General features: G+C 38.3%; 2 protein-coding genes across 11 annotated transcripts in view; one reads left to right on the forward strand and one right to left on the reverse strand.

Moving 5' to 3' along the window:
- LOC308507371 (small ribosomal subunit protein eS4-like) lies at positions 1-3,292 on the reverse strand. 8 transcript variants are annotated; one of them, XM_081072235.1, is made up of 3 exons: positions 3,133-3,198; positions 2,504-2,558; positions 1-900 (listed from the first exon to the last, which is right to left on the reverse strand). In XM_081072235.1, the coding sequence occupies exon 3, from the start codon at positions 891-893 to the stop codon at positions 102-104; it is 792 nt and encodes a 263-aa protein (XP_080928361.1). In that variant the 5' UTR covers positions 894-900; positions 2,504-2,558; positions 3,133-3,198; the 3' UTR covers positions 1-101. The 8 variants fall into 8 exon arrangements, with proteins under 8 accessions (XP_080928361.1, XP_080928358.1, XP_080928356.1 ...); XM_081072232.1 differs by lacking the exon at positions 2,504-2,558 and having other exon boundaries at positions 1-895; positions 3,133-3,292; XM_081072230.1 differs by lacking the exon at positions 2,504-2,558 and having other exon boundaries at positions 3,133-3,292.
- Positions 3,224-18,174, forward strand: part of THUMPD3 (THUMP domain 3 tRNA guanosine methyltransferase) — a 19,817-nt gene continuing 4,866 nt past the window's right edge. Inside the window, exons 1-7 of one of the 3 annotated variants that reach the window (XM_081072221.1) lie at positions 3,224-3,310; positions 4,557-4,842; positions 7,234-7,311; positions 11,609-12,085; positions 13,820-13,950; positions 16,341-16,410; positions 17,978-18,093. In XM_081072221.1, the coding sequence (XP_080928347.1) occupies positions 4,588-4,842; positions 7,234-7,311; positions 11,609-12,085; positions 13,820-13,950; positions 16,341-16,410; positions 17,978-18,093 (1,127 nt within the window). In that variant the 5' untranslated portion in view covers positions 3,224-3,310; positions 4,557-4,587. Of the gene's footprint in view, positions 3,748-4,556; positions 4,843-7,233; positions 7,312-11,608; positions 12,086-13,819; positions 13,951-16,340; positions 16,411-17,977; positions 18,094-18,174 lie in introns of all 3 variants that reach the window. The other 2 variants (XM_081072223.1, XM_081072222.1) reach the window with 2 other exon arrangements.

Here is an 18,174-nt window from a genome sequence, read left to right on the forward strand (position 1 = left end):
ACTGGTAGGTAATGTGCCTTTATTAATTTTTTTTATCACTATGCTATATTCTCTTTAATTAGAGACGAAGGCTCTTCCAAACTTGTCACCTAGACATCACTTTACCCACTGCTCTGTTTGGCTGCCAGTCTCTTATCTCTCTCTTCAGCAATGGTGAGGCGGATACCCTTTCCACGGGGAAGAGAAATCCACGGTTTGTTGCCTTTGCCAATAACAAAAATGTTGGAGAGCCGGGTGGCAAAGCTGTGGCCATTGGCATCTTTCACGTGAACCACATCAAAAGAACCAGGATGTCTCTCTCTGTTGGTGATCACACCAATTCTTCCCAGGTTGGCACCTCCGGTCACCATACACAGGTTACCGGTGTCAAACTTGATGAAATCAGTAATTTTGCCGGTCTCCAAATCAATCTGAATGGTGTCGTTCACCTTGATGAGGGGGTCAGGGTAGCGAATGGTGCGAGCATCGTGGGTCACGAGATGCGGGATTCCTTTTGTGCCCACAAAGATCTTCCTCACTTTGCACAACTTGTACTTGGCCTCCTCAGGTGTAATGCGATGAACAGCAAAGCGACCCTTGGTGTCGTAGATCAGACGGAAGTTCTCTCCGGTCTTGTCGATGCTGATGACATCCATAAACCCAGCCGGGTAGGTGACATCAGTTCGGACCTTGCCATCGATCTTAATGAACCGCTGCATGCAGATCTTCTTGACTTCATCTCCTGTCAGGGCATACTTCAGTCTGTTCCTTAGGAAGATGATGAGAGGGAGACATTCCCTCAGCTTGTGGGGACCGGTAGATGGACGAGGAGCAAACACACCGGTCAGTTTATCCAGCATCCAGTGCTTTGGAGCCGCTACGCGCTTCAGATGCTTCTTGGGGCCACGCGCCATGGCTACGCTGGGCACAGAAAGAGAGGCAATGTGTCTTTAGAGCAATGTTTCCTCAGGTGTGAGACCTGTTTATGGAGATGATTTTAAATAGCATAAAGGTATGCATTAAATAACACTCAATCAGGTGGAGAGGATCTTTTCACTTTATCAGGAAGGCCTCATTTAGTGTTAGTTTGTCCCTGACACTTGATAATTTATCCCTTTCAAGAACAGAAAAAGAGCCTTACATTTAGAGCCTACTAAGAGCCTTCAGTAGGGAACAGTGTCTGGCTAGAATTTAAACACCTTACTTTGTTTTCATTGTAGTTATTTTTAAGGGTACTACCTATTTCAAACATTCTAATTTCACTTAAATCACACAACAACTCTTGAGAGAAGTAGCAGTTTACATATGAGGAAACTGCAGATGAGTTTCCTTTGAGAGAAAATTCACTATTTTAAATATTTTAAAGTGCACAATTCAGTGTTTCTTAGTCTATTCACAATGTTCTGGAACCATCACTAATATCTAATTCCAGAATATTCTCACCACACCAAAAAGAAACCCCAAACCCCTTAGCAATCATCCCCAATCTCCTCATTCTTCCCAGACCTAAGCAACCACTAATCTACTTCCTATCTCTACAGAGTTGCCTATTCTGGATATTTCATATAAATGGAACCATATATGTGGTCTTTTGGGTCTGGCTTTTTTTCACTTAGCATAACATGTTCGAGGTTCATCCACGTTGTAACATGTATCAGTACCTCAATTCCTTTTTATGACTGAATAACATCCCACTATGTGGATAGACTACATTTACTTACCAACTAATCTGCTGATGGACATTAAGGTTATTTCCACTTTTGGGCTATTATGAATGATGCTGCTAGGCATATTCATGTACAAGTTTATAACATGTTTTCAATTCCTTTGCGTATTATATACACCTATGAGTAGAATTGCTAGGTAATATGATAATTCCATGTTTAACTTTTTGAGAAAAGTCAAACTGTTTTCCAAAGTGGCTGTAGCACTTTAAAAGCAGTCCCACCAGCAATATTTAAATATTTCATAGCTCCATATCCTCCCTGGAACTTGGAACTGTCCATTTTTCAAAAAATTTAGCCACTCAAATGGGTATTTCATTGTGGTTTTAATTTGCATTTCCCTAATGACTAGCTATATTGAGCATCTTTTCATGTGACTATTGGGCATACATGTATCTTCTTTGGAGAAATAGTTGAGCCTTTACCCATTTTTATATTGGGTTACCTTTTTGTTGTTGAGTTTTAAGGTTTCCTTCTAAAATAACAAGTTAAAATACATATACTTAAAAAAATAGTACGTTAACAATAGCATTATTGGGCAAGAACAGTGAAGGTGACATAGTAGTCCCTCCTCTTCTGGAAAAAGTATGTTCCAAGACCCCAGTGAATGCCTGAAACCACCAATAGCACCAAACTCTACATATACTATGCTTTTCCCTCTACGTACATACCTACTACAAAATTTAATTTTTAAAATAGGCACAATAAGAGAGTAACAATAACCAATAATAACATACCCAGAACAATGATAACAATACGCTGTAATAAAAGTTATGTGAAAGTGGTCCCTCTCACACTACCTTATTGTTCTGAATGGACAGGGTGGACCCGTTGGCCGAGAGGATGGTTCACATCCTAAATAAGTGGGCGCAGGACAGTGCAAGGTTTCATCATGCTACTTAAAACAGCGCGCAACTGAAAACTTATGAACTGTTTATTTCTGGAACTTTCTATCTAATATTTTCAGACCAAAGTTGCCCCAGGGTAACTGAAACCTTGGAAACCAAACTCACCGGTAAGTATGGGTGGCCGGGAGGGGGAACTACCATATAGAACTCAGGGACTAGATCGAGCAACACCGGCTCCAATTTTAAGAGCTAGCATTCCAGAGTCACACCATCCAGATTCAAATCCCAGCTCTGCCTGGAAAATACTGTGTGACTTTTGGGCCACGATATTTAACCTCTTTGAGCCTCAGTTTCTCCTGCTTTACAAAGGGGATGGCCCACACCACATCAAAGATTTGTGGAACACATGAAATGACGATGCGAAGCGCTTACTCAGGGCCTGGCTCCGGTAAGCACTTTATAAATGTCAGCCATTAGAACGACAAGCCACGAGGCTCCCGGCTCTCCTGTTTCAGCTTGCAGATACTGTCCCCCAACCGCAGGAGCGGACCACTCTATACTGGCCGCCACCGGACACAAACCTTTCTACGTTTGTTCCTCTTTCCAAGACCTTGCGTCCGCACCACCCGTCGCTCGGAGCCGCTGTGACCGCGCCTCCTAACTTCCGTTTCCGGGGCGGTGGACGCGACTTCCGGCGGCGTGACCTGCGCGCGCTCCGTTGGCGGCGTGCGGCGCGGGAAGGGTCAACGCTTGCGGCCGGTAACCGGGCAGCGGGTGGGAGTGGCCGGTTGTGGAGCCGCAAACTCTCGGGAGGGAGGAGTAACCTTCGTCTTGCTACCCAGGCCAGCAGCCTGGTGTCATTGCGGACATCGCTGCCTCTCCCTGGCCCTCACCCGCTACCCAGGATTCCTGTGACGAGGGCCCTGCGGGGGGGAGTCTGCAGACGTGGGTTTCCTTCCACTGTGCGCCCCGTATTGGCTGGCTCTCTGACCTTGGGCAGGATGCGTCCTTTCGCGGGCTTCAGCCTCCTTATTTAGAAGCTGGAGGTCTTATTCACAGTTATTGTGAGCTCAAGGGAGAGAACTGACTTTTATTAATATTAGACATTGTCGCCTGTTCCGGTTACAGCATAAGGCTGGATTAGGTACTCGGTGCCTGCTTAAGTCGTTTTAGGTCACAAAACCTCTGAAAATCTGGTGAGAGCTGTTAATCCCCACTTCCCACCCACCTCTCTAACTCCACCCCTTCACGCTCAGATACAGGAAATTTGGCTTACTCTTTCAGATAATTTCACAGATTTCTCTTGCCCACCCGTGGATCCCAGAGCCTGACTGGTAGTAGTCATTCAAGTATTTGTAGTCAGATGTTCAGTTAATCATTTTTAAATGCGTCAATCACTATCCCCTTCACAGGAGAAAGATGGATACTTCATTAGCAAATTTTAATCGTGGGCCTGGCAATATGCTATTCTCATTTAAGCTCCCAACAACTCTAGGAAAGAGGTCTTATTAAATGACCGCTTTGCAGGGGAGGAAATTGAGGCACAGGAGAATACACTTGTTTTAGGTCATTCAACCTATGAATGGTGAGGGCAAGAATTCAAACCCATGTCTGAAGTTCCAAAGCCACTGCTAGCTTACAAAGGACTAGATGTAGAAATGTATTTCGATGTGCTTTAGTAGTCTCTGTTTTAAGATTGTTAACTTGTAATTATGAGATGACTGTTAACATAGATGATCCCAAACCAAACGTAGCGTGTTTATGTCTGTCTCCTTTTCTCCATAGTGTCTATATTGCTTGTTTAATAATATATTCACATCCTATACTCTATGCCCATGTTATTCAATTCTTTTATCTTTGGTGAACACTGATTCAGGTGTGTTAACTGAATATGGCTGTGTCAGTTGTGTTGCCTCGTTTTTCTAGCCCTCCAAAGCAGGTGTTTTTAAATATAGTTGAAATATGAGGTGATAATGTGTGGACATTTTTTCTTTCCTGTTAAAAGACTATATTAAGGATCTTGAAGCACTGCCAATATGTCTGATGTTCAAGAAGCCACTAACCAACTTCTGGATGTGAACCTTCATGAGAATCAGAGGTCTCTACAGGTGATGGAAAGTGGCCCCGGAAGTGAGTCCGAGAATCTCCAAGTCACTATTGGAGCCACTGTACCTACTGGTTTTGAGCAAACAGCTGCAGATGAAGTGAGAGAGAAATTGAGGTCATCATGCAAAATCAGCAAAGACCGGGGCAAAATATATTTTGACATTTCAGTGGAAAGTCTGGCTCAGGTTTGAATGAAGCAATATTTAAAATAGTTTTCTATATAGGTCATTTTATGGTTACTTTCTAGTTTACAGATCACTCTGGAGTCCTTTTTGCTTTCTCTGTCCCAAATCAGGTGATTTAAAATTTTTACTGCATTTTCTATTGGATACTGATTTGTAAGTTTGACTAGTGGGTTTGCTATGTTTTTAGAAGTGATTCCAATTATTTCCTGAGGATAAATTCACCAGAATGTGTGACTTATGAAGAAATTCTGGGTATCTGTTTCACACACATCTTTGAATTTATTAACTTCAGCATCTAGCTGAAATTTAGACTTTGGTGGTAAAGCATAAAAGGAGAGCTTTTTCTTTAAATCTGTGTCAAGAAATACTTGCTCAAAAGTAATTAGGAATCACTGAAGGTGAGAAGTGAAGGTCAGCAAATTGCCATCCCACAAGAATAAAAAAGCTAAGCTATATCTCATTACCACTTAAGCCACATGAGGGCAGGGATTGGTGTGTGTGTGTGTGTGTGTGTGTGTGTGTGTGTGTGTGTGTTTCTATGTGTCTGTGTGTGTCTGTGTGTCTCTCTTTCTGATATTTCCCAGGCTTTTAGTGTCTGGCATATAGTAGACACCCAGTAAATATTTGTGGGATGAATTGGTAAGCAAGTATTGTCCATCCTGTATTTTAGTTAATGACCTCAGTAGTTTTGTGAAGATAGGCAGTGTTATCCTCATTGATCATTAAGCGTAGGAATAAGTAATCTGCCCAGAGTTTCTTAGCTAGTAATCAGAGAGCTGGAGCTCAAACTTTATTCTCTTAACCACTGCAATGTAGTGTACCCCAGAGAGCCATGAGAGAAATATGATAAAGCCCCACTGACTGTCTTTGTCCTTCCCTTCTCCCTTAAAACTGTGTTACCCACATAACACTCTAAGCTTCTATCCTTCCATTTTTCCTTTCTTTTCTCTAGAGGAATCTAAAATGATAGTTAACCAAAAAGATGAGAGACTGGGGAAATAGGAAAAAATTTATATACAAAGTATAGGTACAGTAGACCTCCCCCCATCCATGACCACAGGGCACATGTTCCAAGACCCCTAGTTGAGGCCTGAAATTGCAGGTAGTACCAAACCCTAATATGTTTTTTCCTAGACATATACCTATGATAAAGTTTGATTTATAAATTTCACAGATAGATTCATACTTGCTGTATAGATTAGCAAGCTCAGCAAACCTTTTTTTTTTTTACTTTCCATTTTCCTTATTAATCAAGAACTGACCTTTTCACTTTTTTTTTTTAAAGATTTTATTGGGGAAGGGGAACAGGACTTTATTGGGGAACAGTGTGTACTTCCAGGACTTTTTTCCAAGTCAAGTTGTGTCCTTTCAGTCTTAGTTGTGGAGGGTGCCGTTCAGCTTCAAGTTGTTGTCCTTTCAGTCTTAATTGTGGAGGGCGCAGCTCAGCTCCAGGTCCAGTTGCCGTTTCTAGTTGCAGGGGGTGTAGCCTACCATCCTTTGTGGGAGTCGAACCGGCAACCCTGTAGTTGAGAGGATGTGCTCCAACCAATTGGGCCATCCGGGAGCGGCAGCTCAGCTCAAGGTGCCATCTTCAATTTTAGTTGCAGGGGGCGCTGCCCACCATCCCTTGTGGGAGTTGAGGAATTGAACTGGCAACCTTGTGGTTGAGAGCCCGCGCGCTCCAACCAACTGAGCCATCCGGGAGCTCAGCTCAAGATGCTGTGTTCCATCTTAGTTGCAGAAGGCACAGCCCATAATCCCTTGCGGGACTCGAGGAATTGAACTGGCCACCTTGTGGTTGAGAGCCCATTGGCCCATGTGAGCCTATTGGCCCAATCTAACCGGCAGCCTTCAGAGTCAGGCTCATGGAGCTCTAACCGCCTGAGCCACCGGGCCGCCCCCTTTTCACTTTCTAAACAAAGCCCTTTATGGCTTCTCAGGGGCATTTCAAAATTGCCAGAATCACCACTCTTGTACTTTCGGGCCATTCTTAAATAATATAGTAGTTACTTGAACACAAACACTGTGATACCACAACACGGCTACTATGTGACTAATGGGCGGGTGTCCTATACAGTGTGGATACACTGGACAAAGGGCTGATTCATGTCTCAGATGGGATGGTGTGAGATTCCATCATGCTACTCAGAACAGCGTGCAATTTAAAACTTACGAATTCTTTATTTCTGGATTTTTCCAGAAAATTTATTTCTAGAATTTTATATTTGGACAGTGGTTGGCCATGGGTACCTGAAACCACAGATAAGAAGGGACTACTGTATTAGCCGCTTTAAAGTCTTTATGCCTAATTTTTATGTTTAAATATCAATGGTTTGTATGATTCAAAAGGTTTCTCAGAAATTTGTTTCTAACATTTCCCCTCCCCCCCAGGTTCATTGTCTGAGATCAGTTGATAATTTATTTGTGGTTGTCCAGGAGCTTCAAGATTACCAGTTCAAAGAAACTAAGGTGAGCTATTCGAAACATGGTAGCTGATTTTTAGCCATCTTCTTCAAAGAGATTAATTTCTACTTTTCACATTCTATCATTTAGCATTACTGCTGCTTTTGTAATATAAAATACTGGGAGGGTTTTACAGTCCAGTCCAGAGATTTGTTGACAGTCCATCCCAAAAATTGTCTTTAAAAATCAGTATTGTGAGTAGTGAAGAGTGGGCAAAATGGGTGGAGGGGGTAAAAAGATACAAACTTCTAGTTACAAAATAAGTAAGTCATGGGGATGCAATGTACAGCATGACAACTATAGTTAGTTAATAACACTGTATTGCATATTTGCAAGTTGCTGAGAGTAGATCTTAAAAGTTATCACAGGAAAAAAAATGTTTTGTAACTATGGTAACATGTTAACTAGATTTATTTTGGTGATCATTTCGCAATATATACAAATATCGAACCACTATGATGTATACCTGAAAAACTATATGTCATTTATACCTTATTTTTTTAAAGATGAAAGAATAAGAAAATTTAAAAATCAATATTGAAAAAGAATCAAAATTTATAAAAAAATAAAAGAAATTGTTTGACTTTCTTACAAAAGATACCTTAGATTAGCTTTTCTCATACGTATGGTTTCAAAATAGAATTGCTTCCAAATTCTATTTTGTGAACCAAAGAGCAAGTGACAGTTTGTAGCATCTACAAATAACACTTTCACCATCTTGCTCTTGCCTGGCTTTCTTCTCTAACTTTATTTTTTTGAAATAAAGCCAAAGTAATATCTAAGTGCTTCTTCAGTTGTTAGGACAACAGCTTTGTCTCCAACTTGTATTTAGCGTCTGATTCCTAAATATTGAGATGCTGCCTAAGCTGAAGGTTGGAAATAGATCTCAATAAGGCGTTAGTATTTTTCCACATTGCTTTTTGGTCAGGTTTCCAGAGTCAAATGTTTGAAAACTTTTTTCTATCAGTTTTATTGCCTATGTGAGAAATAATCTGTTTTTAAAAACTATGATATGCTGCTCAAGTCTCTAATTTTTATTTATTGGCAACAGGTTGATTTCTAAAACATAATTCAAAAACCAAAGTAATATGAGCCCACAGCCTAAAAAAAAATAAAACCAGACCTAAAAGAATTCAAACTGAAAATAGATTAAAAAAATTTATTAACCAAAAATGTAACTTTCAACACTAGTATTATAACCCTTCAGACTTCTTTCTGTTGGTCATTGTCAACTGAATCATATCTGTGAAACTAGTAAATAATAGGCAGGCTACTGAAAATTTTTGCTGCTGAGTATTTCAAAATTTTAATAGCCATAAGTAAATGTTAACAGGCATTGTCTTCAATTCTTGCTTCTCACTTACTAGGGCTCCATTAATATTTTCTTCAATTCCTACATTTTTGCCATCTTAGAGTTTCTGCATTATTTTGGTGCTTTTGATCTCTAATTGGAGGTGAATTTAATATATGGAGTGGTTTTATGTGAGCCAGCTTTTCAGAGTTGCTTTGTAAAATAACTGCAAAAGAGGTTGCTGGTAGAAGTCCTAAAAGAAGAGCAGCAAGGATTAAGGTTGATTTATAGGTCTGTGCAAGGGCAATTTCTATTGTGTGTGACCATGAAAAATTATTAAGCCCTTCACTTGTGGACTTACATTGCAACATGCCCCAGGAAAACCTTGTTTTTAAACACTTGTTTCTAGCTTTCATTCTGTTGACCATCAATTTTATTTTTTGTAGCATTGTACTTTCCCCGTTATATAAAAAGCCTGTTAGTTTAAGCATTTTAGTGGGTTCTTATTTTTAAGTATTCAGACAATATCATGAATTTATAGTCCTTTTTTAAAAGTTAGCATCTATGATTTATTTTTCTTTGAACTCTGCAAGCTCCTGTTTCTTCTCCTTATGTTGGCTCACCTCATCTTTCTGGTTTTATATCTCTAACTTGAGTTCTTATTTTACAAAGGGATATAAGTCCTCATTACATTTTTTGATGGCATGTGAATATCTTTGATCATAGTTTTCAACCGCTCTGTGGCAGTGTCTTTCTGGTGAGTTTTTTGTCTGTTTTTCTGTTCCTTTCTTCCTTTTTCCATGTTTTTATGTCCCTATAAATCTTGTGCTGATAATTTTTAATAATTGCTCATCTTCGAGTGACAAAGTTCCTTTTGGACCTGCTATTTATAGGGGGTTCTCCTGAGAGAAGCCAAGAACTGTTCCAGGCCAGCAAGAAATCCTCCTGGTTCACTGTGAAGTTTCTTCTGACAAAGGGCTATGAATGAATGAGTTCGTCTCTTCCTTCTTTTTTTTTTAAATACTTTTACTGAGATATAATTTACATACCATTAAATGAGTTCTTTTAATCATCACTTCTCCCTAGCCTGAAGGGATCAGCAGCTTCAGCGTTACACACTATGTAGAGTATGTCTCCCCAATTCTATTTCACCAACAAACTGTTTCCAGCACAGAGAGCATGTCTGGGATTCCTTGTTCAGACTCCATTTCTCTCTCCCTGGTTTTTCTTGGTACAAAGTCCAGTGCACATACTTCTTCCCTAATGTTCAAAGAAGAGTTTGTTTCCTACTGCTTTGCAGACTGCTCTACCTTTTATCTGAGATCTGTGGACATTCTCCCTCTCCTGTCTTCCTATATCTGTTTGACCTTCACTGCACTTGGGAATTTTTGTTAGAATTCTCTTGTTATGGTTTCAGGTTACAGATATAATGTAGATTCTATTAAGATAGAGTTGCCATTTCTGTTTCCTTTTTCTTTTAGCGTGGTTTCTAAAAGGAAGGGATAGTACCAGTGTTATTCTACCACTTTAAACCTAAAAGTCCTATAGATCCCCTTTATGGGAAAATTGTTTTTAAATAGAATTAGATTTGCCAAACCCAAAATTTACCATTTCACCAAGTTTCAAGTAGTATCAAAGCCTTCACTCACTTCCGTTTCAAGTCTCTATTCCTTCAGTCAGCATTGATTTTGTTCTGCTTTGATCCTCAGTAACGTATACTATCCATATAACAGCACTCTGCAGTAGAGTTTTCTAATGGAAATATTCTGTGTCTGCATTGTCCATCGTGGTAGCCACTAACCATCACTGTGCGAAATGTTGCTAATGTGACTGATAACTGAGTTTTCAATTTTAAATGATTTAAATTTCAATAGCTGCATGTGGCTGATGGCTGCTGAATTGGACAGCACAGCTCTGCACACCCATTTTAATATTTCATCACATACTACCCAACAGCTGTTTATTGAGTATCTTTTGTATGCCAGGCACTGTTCTAGGCCTAGACAGGTGGCTTATACTGTGTTTCCCCGAAAATAAGACCCAGCTGGACAATCAGCTCTAATGCACCTTTCAGAGCAAAAATTAATATAAGACCCAGTATTATATTATATGTTAATTTTATTATAATTATTAATATTAATTTTTGCTCCGAAAGACGCATTAGAGCTGTGGTCAAGACATGTAAGGTCCTTCCCACTCTGCACTTACCTTCTGGGAGGAACCTTGGTAGTGAACAATACATAAACCTAGTAACTTTAAGTAATGCTAAGCTCTGTGAAGAAAATAAAATGGGAAGAGATGACTTGAGAGGATTACTGTAAGTAGAGCTGGTCTCGTAGAATATGCCTTTTACATTCCTATTAAATAATGAGAAGAGATCCAGCAGTGCAAAGAGACCATGTAAACTAAATATCTCCAAGCAGAGGAAATGAGGGAGAGAATGATCCTGAAGTGATGTTTGAGAAGTAGACAGGAGTCAGATTATGTTGGGCTTTTTAAGGAATTTATATATATTTTTTTATGTGTAATGGGAAGTTATTGAAGGGGGAGGGGGATGATCAGATTTATTTTTATTAAAGATGACTCTAGACAGTATTTAGAAACTGGATAGATTCATGTTCAACTGCTTACGGCTTTTTAAAAAAATATTACTTTAAAAAATAGTTAATATGTATACACGACACAAAATTCAAAAGGAAGTCAGTGAGAGGTTAAGTTGCCTTCCTTCCTCTGTCTTTTCATCCACCGACTTCTTCTCCCTAAAGGAAACTACTCCCGGAAGCCCAACTTCCGATCTCCCATTCTGCCCTGTATTCTTTAGTGGCTTAATTTGTACATATCTTAATTTTCAATGAGATTTTTACTTCCTTAATTGCAGCCATTTTATTGACTCGTTTTATACTCCTACCATCCCCAACGTAACGATTAATGTTATCTATAGGCAAAGTAAGATTTTATTTGTTCAATTAAAGTGATGAGAAATGAATAGATTTCATTCTCTGTCTCTTATAGGAAGAAGTTCTAAAGGATTTTGAAGAATTGGCCGGGAAGCTTCCATGGTCAGACCCTTTAAAAGTATGGAAAATTAATACCAGTTTCAAAAAAAAAAAAACAAAGCGCAAAAAGATAAATGAGAATTCAAGTAAGGAGAAGATTGATAATGGACAAGGAGACAAAAGAGACAAGAAAGATGTTAAAAAAGAGTTGACTGACAATGCCTTGGAGTCACATATCTTAGACTATTATGAAAATCCGGCCATCAAAGAAGAGATATCAACATTAGTAGGTGATGATTTGGCATCTTGCAAAGATGAGACTGATGAAAGCTCAAGAGAAGAAACTGATCCTGAAGTGCTCAAGTTTAGAGTCACATGCAATAGGGCAGGAGAGAAACATTGCTTTTCTTCAAACGAGGCCGCAAGAGATTTTGGGGGTGCTGTTCAAGATTATTTTAAGTGGAAAGCTGACATGACCAACTTTGATGTGGAGGTAGGTACAGGCTCTGGTTGTGATGATTTAAGAAGGCCGTCGTAGATTTGTAGAATTTTCAGACTAACCCGATCTTATGGACAGTTAAACTGAGGCCACAGAGCTAATAGGTGTGGCTAACGAGCATAGGCTGTGGAGACAGATCTAGACCCAAATTTTGATACCACTACTGTGTAACTTCGGACAGGCTATTCTCTCTGAGCCTGTGTTAGAGCCAGTAGTAGTATATGCCTCTAAGTGTATCCTGAAGGTTAAATGAGATAATACATTTTAAGTATTTGGCGCAATACCTGGCATATACTAAGTGCTCAATAGATGGGAACTAAAATTCAACCAGACTTAAAACAATTATTTCGTTTTCTTGGTTGTATCTTGGTTGTAGAGTTTTGTCACTAAAAAAAGAAAATGGAGTACATTTTGAAAACAAACATCTACCTCCTAAAATCAGGACATCATTGCTAATACTATTCCTAGAGCCAACAATCCTCTTTCTTAAATTCTGCTAGATTCCTAAACCTAGATACCTCTTTTTAGCATTCTTAGTCTCTTTGGGCTCAATATTCTATACAGGTGATTCACATATGGCCCATACTAAGTCATCTTTAAATCACGGACAACTTAAAAGGCTCCTAGCAGCTGATGCTTGTACCAAGAAGTCATCTTCTGTTGCTTTTGGGACACTTGAATCTGGGGCAAGTCACTTATTGTCTCTCTAACTTTTTTTTGTTTTGCGTATCAAGTTCCCCCTTTTTTCCCCTCATAACAGCTGTTATGAGAATGAAAACGCTAACAAGAACAGTAATGTCCAAAAGTTAACAGTGGGGCTCAGAGGACAGATTCTAGAGCCATACTGCCTGGGTTCAAATCCCAATTTATGAGCTGTGTGACGTTGGGCAAGTAAGCTGACATCTTTGTGCCTCAGTTTCCTCATCTATAAAAGGACGATAATAATACCTAGTCCAGAGGGTGTGAATATGAATGAGGGAATGAATGTAAAGTGTGTAGAATATTGGCTTGCATATAGCTAGATAAGTGTCCGCTGCTGCTGCTAAGACCATTAGGAGGAAATTTTAGGTGGAAGATTGGAGAACATAGTTTTTTATTTGAATAGTTTATATTGGGGTTAGAAAAAGTATAACTAGGGCACAAAACATTTCACAGACATTGAGTGAAATTAAAAAGAAAAAACTAAGAAAATAAGTGATAAAGCAAATGTGATACAGTATTAACAGTTGGTTAAAAGTTAAAATTTTTTAAAATGTATATTAAAAAACCCATAGACCTTAAAAATATGTTTATATTATTAAAATTCAGAGGAAATATGGTTATAGCTAATGTATAAATATAGTGAAGGAAAAGAAAAAAATAGATGTTAAAATTTAAAAGTAGTATATACTATATGATTTTATTTATATAAAGTTCCAAAAAAGACAAAACTAATATATGGTGGTAATGGCCAGATTAATGATTCCTTTGGGTAGGTAATGACTGGGAGGGGGAAGGGGAGCCTTCTGGCAAGCTAGAAATATTGTATATCTTTATCTGTGTAGCAGTTACACGGTATATATAGGAAAAGATTCACTGCACTGCACACTTAAGCGTTGTGTATTTTATTGTATGCAAAGTATACCTCAATAATAAAAAAATCAATAAAACCTGAAATTTAAAAATCCTAGTAATAAATATAGTTTAAATAATTCTAAAGTTATTGTATTCTGTCTTGTTTTACCATAGGTGCTTTTGAATATCCATGATAATGAAATCGTTGTGGGCATTGCATTGACAGAAGAGAGTCTCCACCGAAGAAATATCACACATTTTGGCCCTACAACTCTTAGGTCTACGCTTGCCTATGGAATGCTCAGGTAAGAGAATGGTTTGCCCTCCAGATTAAGGTGACACCTTGGTTGGAAGTTTCCCTTCATAACGCTTTAATTTCTTGTGAGGTGGACTGTGTTGGAATTTAGTGAATAAAGAATAGGCTAAAAAGCTATTAATCATTTTTTTCCCCTTACTTATCCAGTGTTGATTCCTTGTGATCCTGAAAATATCACTTAATTTCTATCTCAGTTTTCTGGCTTTTAAAATGGGAATGATACTTTTCATCTGCCTCTTGAATGGGGTTGCCACATTTCTGTTGGGAAAGGATGCACTGTATATTGGGAAATAAGGCAAATTTTGCTTTTTCTACATTTCTGTCAGTGAAGCAGTGAAGCAGATGAAAGGAGAGGTTTTAAAAAATGTGTACAATGTGTAAATGAACACACAGTTTCTACTTATATTTTTAAATTTTATATTCACTACAACCTAGGAATTGTTCTGGCATTTTCCACTTTTCCAAGTGCAAAACCTAGCTTCTTTTCTTCTTTGTTGTTTTTATTGGGTGCTTTTTTCCACCACTCAGACAAGTTGTCTTTTCTAGGTTTCTGTTTTTCAGAGTGCACAATGGGTTTGCTGTGAGACTAAAAGAATTATTAGTGAGGAGTAAATGCAGAAATATATGCACAATAGCTGCTGTATACAGTGCCTGGTATATCCTGGTAGTCTGTTACCTGCTCATCCATGGAGTCACAGTTCAACACAATTGAAAACTATCAATTCAATAACAATAATAGAAACTGGGAACATGTGATAAAGGAAGAGCTCCTCATCTTCATTCATTTAACAAACATTTATTATCTATTTTCAGGCATTATGGTAGGAGCCAGGAATATGAAGAGTTATTTTGGGTGCAACTATTAGAAACCTAAGTAAGCTAGTTTAAGATAAAAAAGTGATGATGGTCTGGGAAGGGGATTTATTAGAAAGATACTGAGAAATCTTGCGGAATCCACAAAAAAAAACGAAAGCCATGTTTCAAGAAGGGTAGGAACCAGATCTTAAAAAACCACTTTTTAAACCTAGACAGTCACTTTTACCTCCCCTGGAAGTCTATGGGCTCTTGTCTCTGCTCATCTGTGCAAATGGCTGCCCCTCATCAAAATTGATATATTTCTAGTTTCAAATGACCAGCTCCATACTGTCCAGGCTGTCTGGGCTTCTAGCTCTTTATCCCCAGTTCTTGGAGGAGAGAATCTGATTGACATAGTCTCAGTTAAATGTTCACCCAGACCCCCAGCAGCAGTGGCTGGGAATACAGGGTTGCTTACTACCAACATTGTTGCCAACGATTCTGTTGCCATGTGTTGAGGTGCAGGAACAGGGAGGTAGAACTGGACAGTATTACGATAAGAATCCAGTGTTAGTCCCCATGAATCCCAGTCTTACGAAGAAGATAAATAATTACCCCCTGTGTAATAAATACCATAATAGAATGTAAAAAGATTAGGACAAAAGGAGGAAAGAAACCTAGTGACCTATGTAAGGAGGGGATGCCTTACAGAGGAGGGTAACATTTAAGGCACTAACAGTAATGTCTCTAATCCTGACTCTGTCACCTGTTAGTTTTTTGTCTAACTAACAGGTGATTTTGCATCAGCTCATCTGTAAAATGACAATAATAATAGTGACCTACCTCTTAGGGTTGTTAAAAGGATTATATGAGGTAATGCATGCAGAGTTAAATCCACTCCTGGAAAATACAGTAGGTCCTCAAATAGCCTTGTTTTGTTATAAGGTTCATGAGATGCCAGTGGTGCTGTAGGAACTTACCTCTTGTTTATGTCAATTAGCCTGTGGTAAAATTGGTTCCTTTAGATGTCGTTTCGTTTAAAGTCACACAGAAGCTATTGAAGACATTGAGTGAGGAATTACTGTACTAAGTTCTCAAAGTAAACAATTAGTTTGTGGCAAGGTTATTTATTATCTTTAAAATTCATAAGGAAAGGAATATTGAATGTCTAATTGCCAGTAAATTTATATTAATACATGTTCTACTTGAAACATATTTCAGGGTTTTTCTAATATAATAATACAGGGTTATATACAAAATAGCATGTTTTCTAAAGGCATACATATACTCGTACATGAAAAGATCTAAAAGCTAAATTCCATCTGAGAATGAAATGGGATTTCGGGTAATAGTTAAGGAGTACTTTTAGTTATACACACCCTTACGTATGTATTGTTTTGTTTTTTAAACACTAGGATATTGAGTCAACATGTAATTACAAATTGATTTTTAAAATGAATATTGATTGGTGTTTCTTCATGCTAACATAACAGGTCCTTGATCTTATAGTTTCAGAAATAGTCATTGTGGAAGGCTCAGCTTTTGGTTGAAATCTCTTCACATAGGCTGTTTTCTTTTCTCTAGGCTCTGTGCTCCTCAACCTACTGATATAATAGTTGATCCCATGTGTGGAACAGGAGCAATACCAATAGAGGTAATAACTTTTTATTAGCTTTGAGATAAGCCAGTGATACATCTAGAATGTTCTTGAATTAATGGGTAAATTAGATGTAATGAAATCGCAAAGTTCAAGTCAATGGACCCAAGAATTTTGAAAGAATTACTCTAGTAGAGCTGGAACTTTTGTGTAAAAGATGTAACTACTTATTACAAGTAGCCAAGGACTAGGTAGATAATAAATGGTACTTATTCAGTGGATTACAGAGGACGCTGAGAATTACAAACTGGTGAGTCCCTTTTCTGTAATAGACAAGCTGGTAGACTTGAACGGAAAAAATAATTGAAAGCATAAACTGGAGGAAAGTGTTTCATCTGTTTAAAGAAAGATTATTGTTCTTAATCCACTTAGGTTCTTGGAGAGAGTAAGTCTAGTTATAAAAAGGGGAAACCTATGAACAATATTTGGATTTTTTAAGGAAGTCTAACAAGATTACATACCAAATGCTCTTAAGTAGTTTTCAAAATTATTGTGACATTGAGAGGACTCAGAAACTGCCTAAAGAAAAGCAAGAAATGGAAAGGCATTTTCTAAGTGGAGAACATTTAATAGGAGTCTCCTTGAATCAGTATTATCTATACTTTTATAAATAATTTAGAAGAGGGCACTCACAGTAAAATTGTTTACATTTGTGAAACAGTAAGTTTTTACATACAGTACTCCTAAAGCCAATAGGAGATACCACAGATTCTTTGAGTGGGCAGAATTGGACAAATGAGCAAGTCCAAAGCAACCCACAAAGGGAAAAATAATCTAGACTGCAGTTAGAAAATGACATCTGCCTTTATGTCAGAAAGTTGTTAGTCTACATAGAACATTGTTCAGACCTCGTGTAGTATGTCATCTCATTCCACAAATGATATGTGACAACTTGTTATTTAATGTTCTGCTGACATGATTTTGACTTAAAATTACAAAATCCTTTCAGGGATATCGTAGTTATTATTCAAAAGCCTATATAATAGAGGTTACGTTTTACTTAGAAATTCTCAAGTACTCCAACATATCAGATTATATGAAATCCCATAATCAGTAAAGGAGGGTATTGGTTGGTCAGTTTGATTTGGTTAAGTTTTTCAAACCACATTTGTATTTAAGGTATGTAATGCCTACTGTGTGCCAGACACTGCTCGGTGAGAGATTGAACAGAATACCAGACCTGAGTTCCCAGATTTGTTGAGGCAGACAGCCTATTGTAATAATTAAAAAGGGAACAAGTATAGTGGCAGAGATATGTACAAAGTACTTTCGGGATGGGGGCAAATGAGACAGCTTGGAGAGTTGGAGTTTTTGTCACACGGCCCGACACTTGAGTTGGGTCTTGAAAAATGAGTAGGAGTTCAACAAGTGCAGAAAGAACCGGAAGGCATTTCAAGCAGGGGGAATAACAAAGTTGACAGCATGCAGTGTTTTGCCACTTTAGAAAAGCATTGGATTTTATTGGATTGGATGTCTTGTTTATTGACAATTGAAATGATTTTCTCTTTAATCATCTTTTTGCAGTTTGCTACTTCTTCTGATTTAATATACACTTGTCTTTTAGGGGGCTACTGAATGGACTAACTGTTATCATATTGCTGGTGATAATAATCCATTGGCTGTAAATAGAGCAGCAAATAACATCTCATCTTTACTGACCAAGAACCAAATTAAAGAAGGGTAAAAACTTTAAGGATTTTGTGGCATCTCTTAAACTTAATCACTTTTCATATTGACTTTATGATTAATATCCCCAGTATA

The sequence above is a fragment of the Rhinolophus hipposideros genome, assembly GCF_964194185.1.
Source record: "Rhinolophus hipposideros genome assembly, chromosome: 14".
Lineage (NCBI taxonomy): Eukaryota > Metazoa > Chordata > Mammalia > Chiroptera > Rhinolophidae > Rhinolophus > Rhinolophus hipposideros.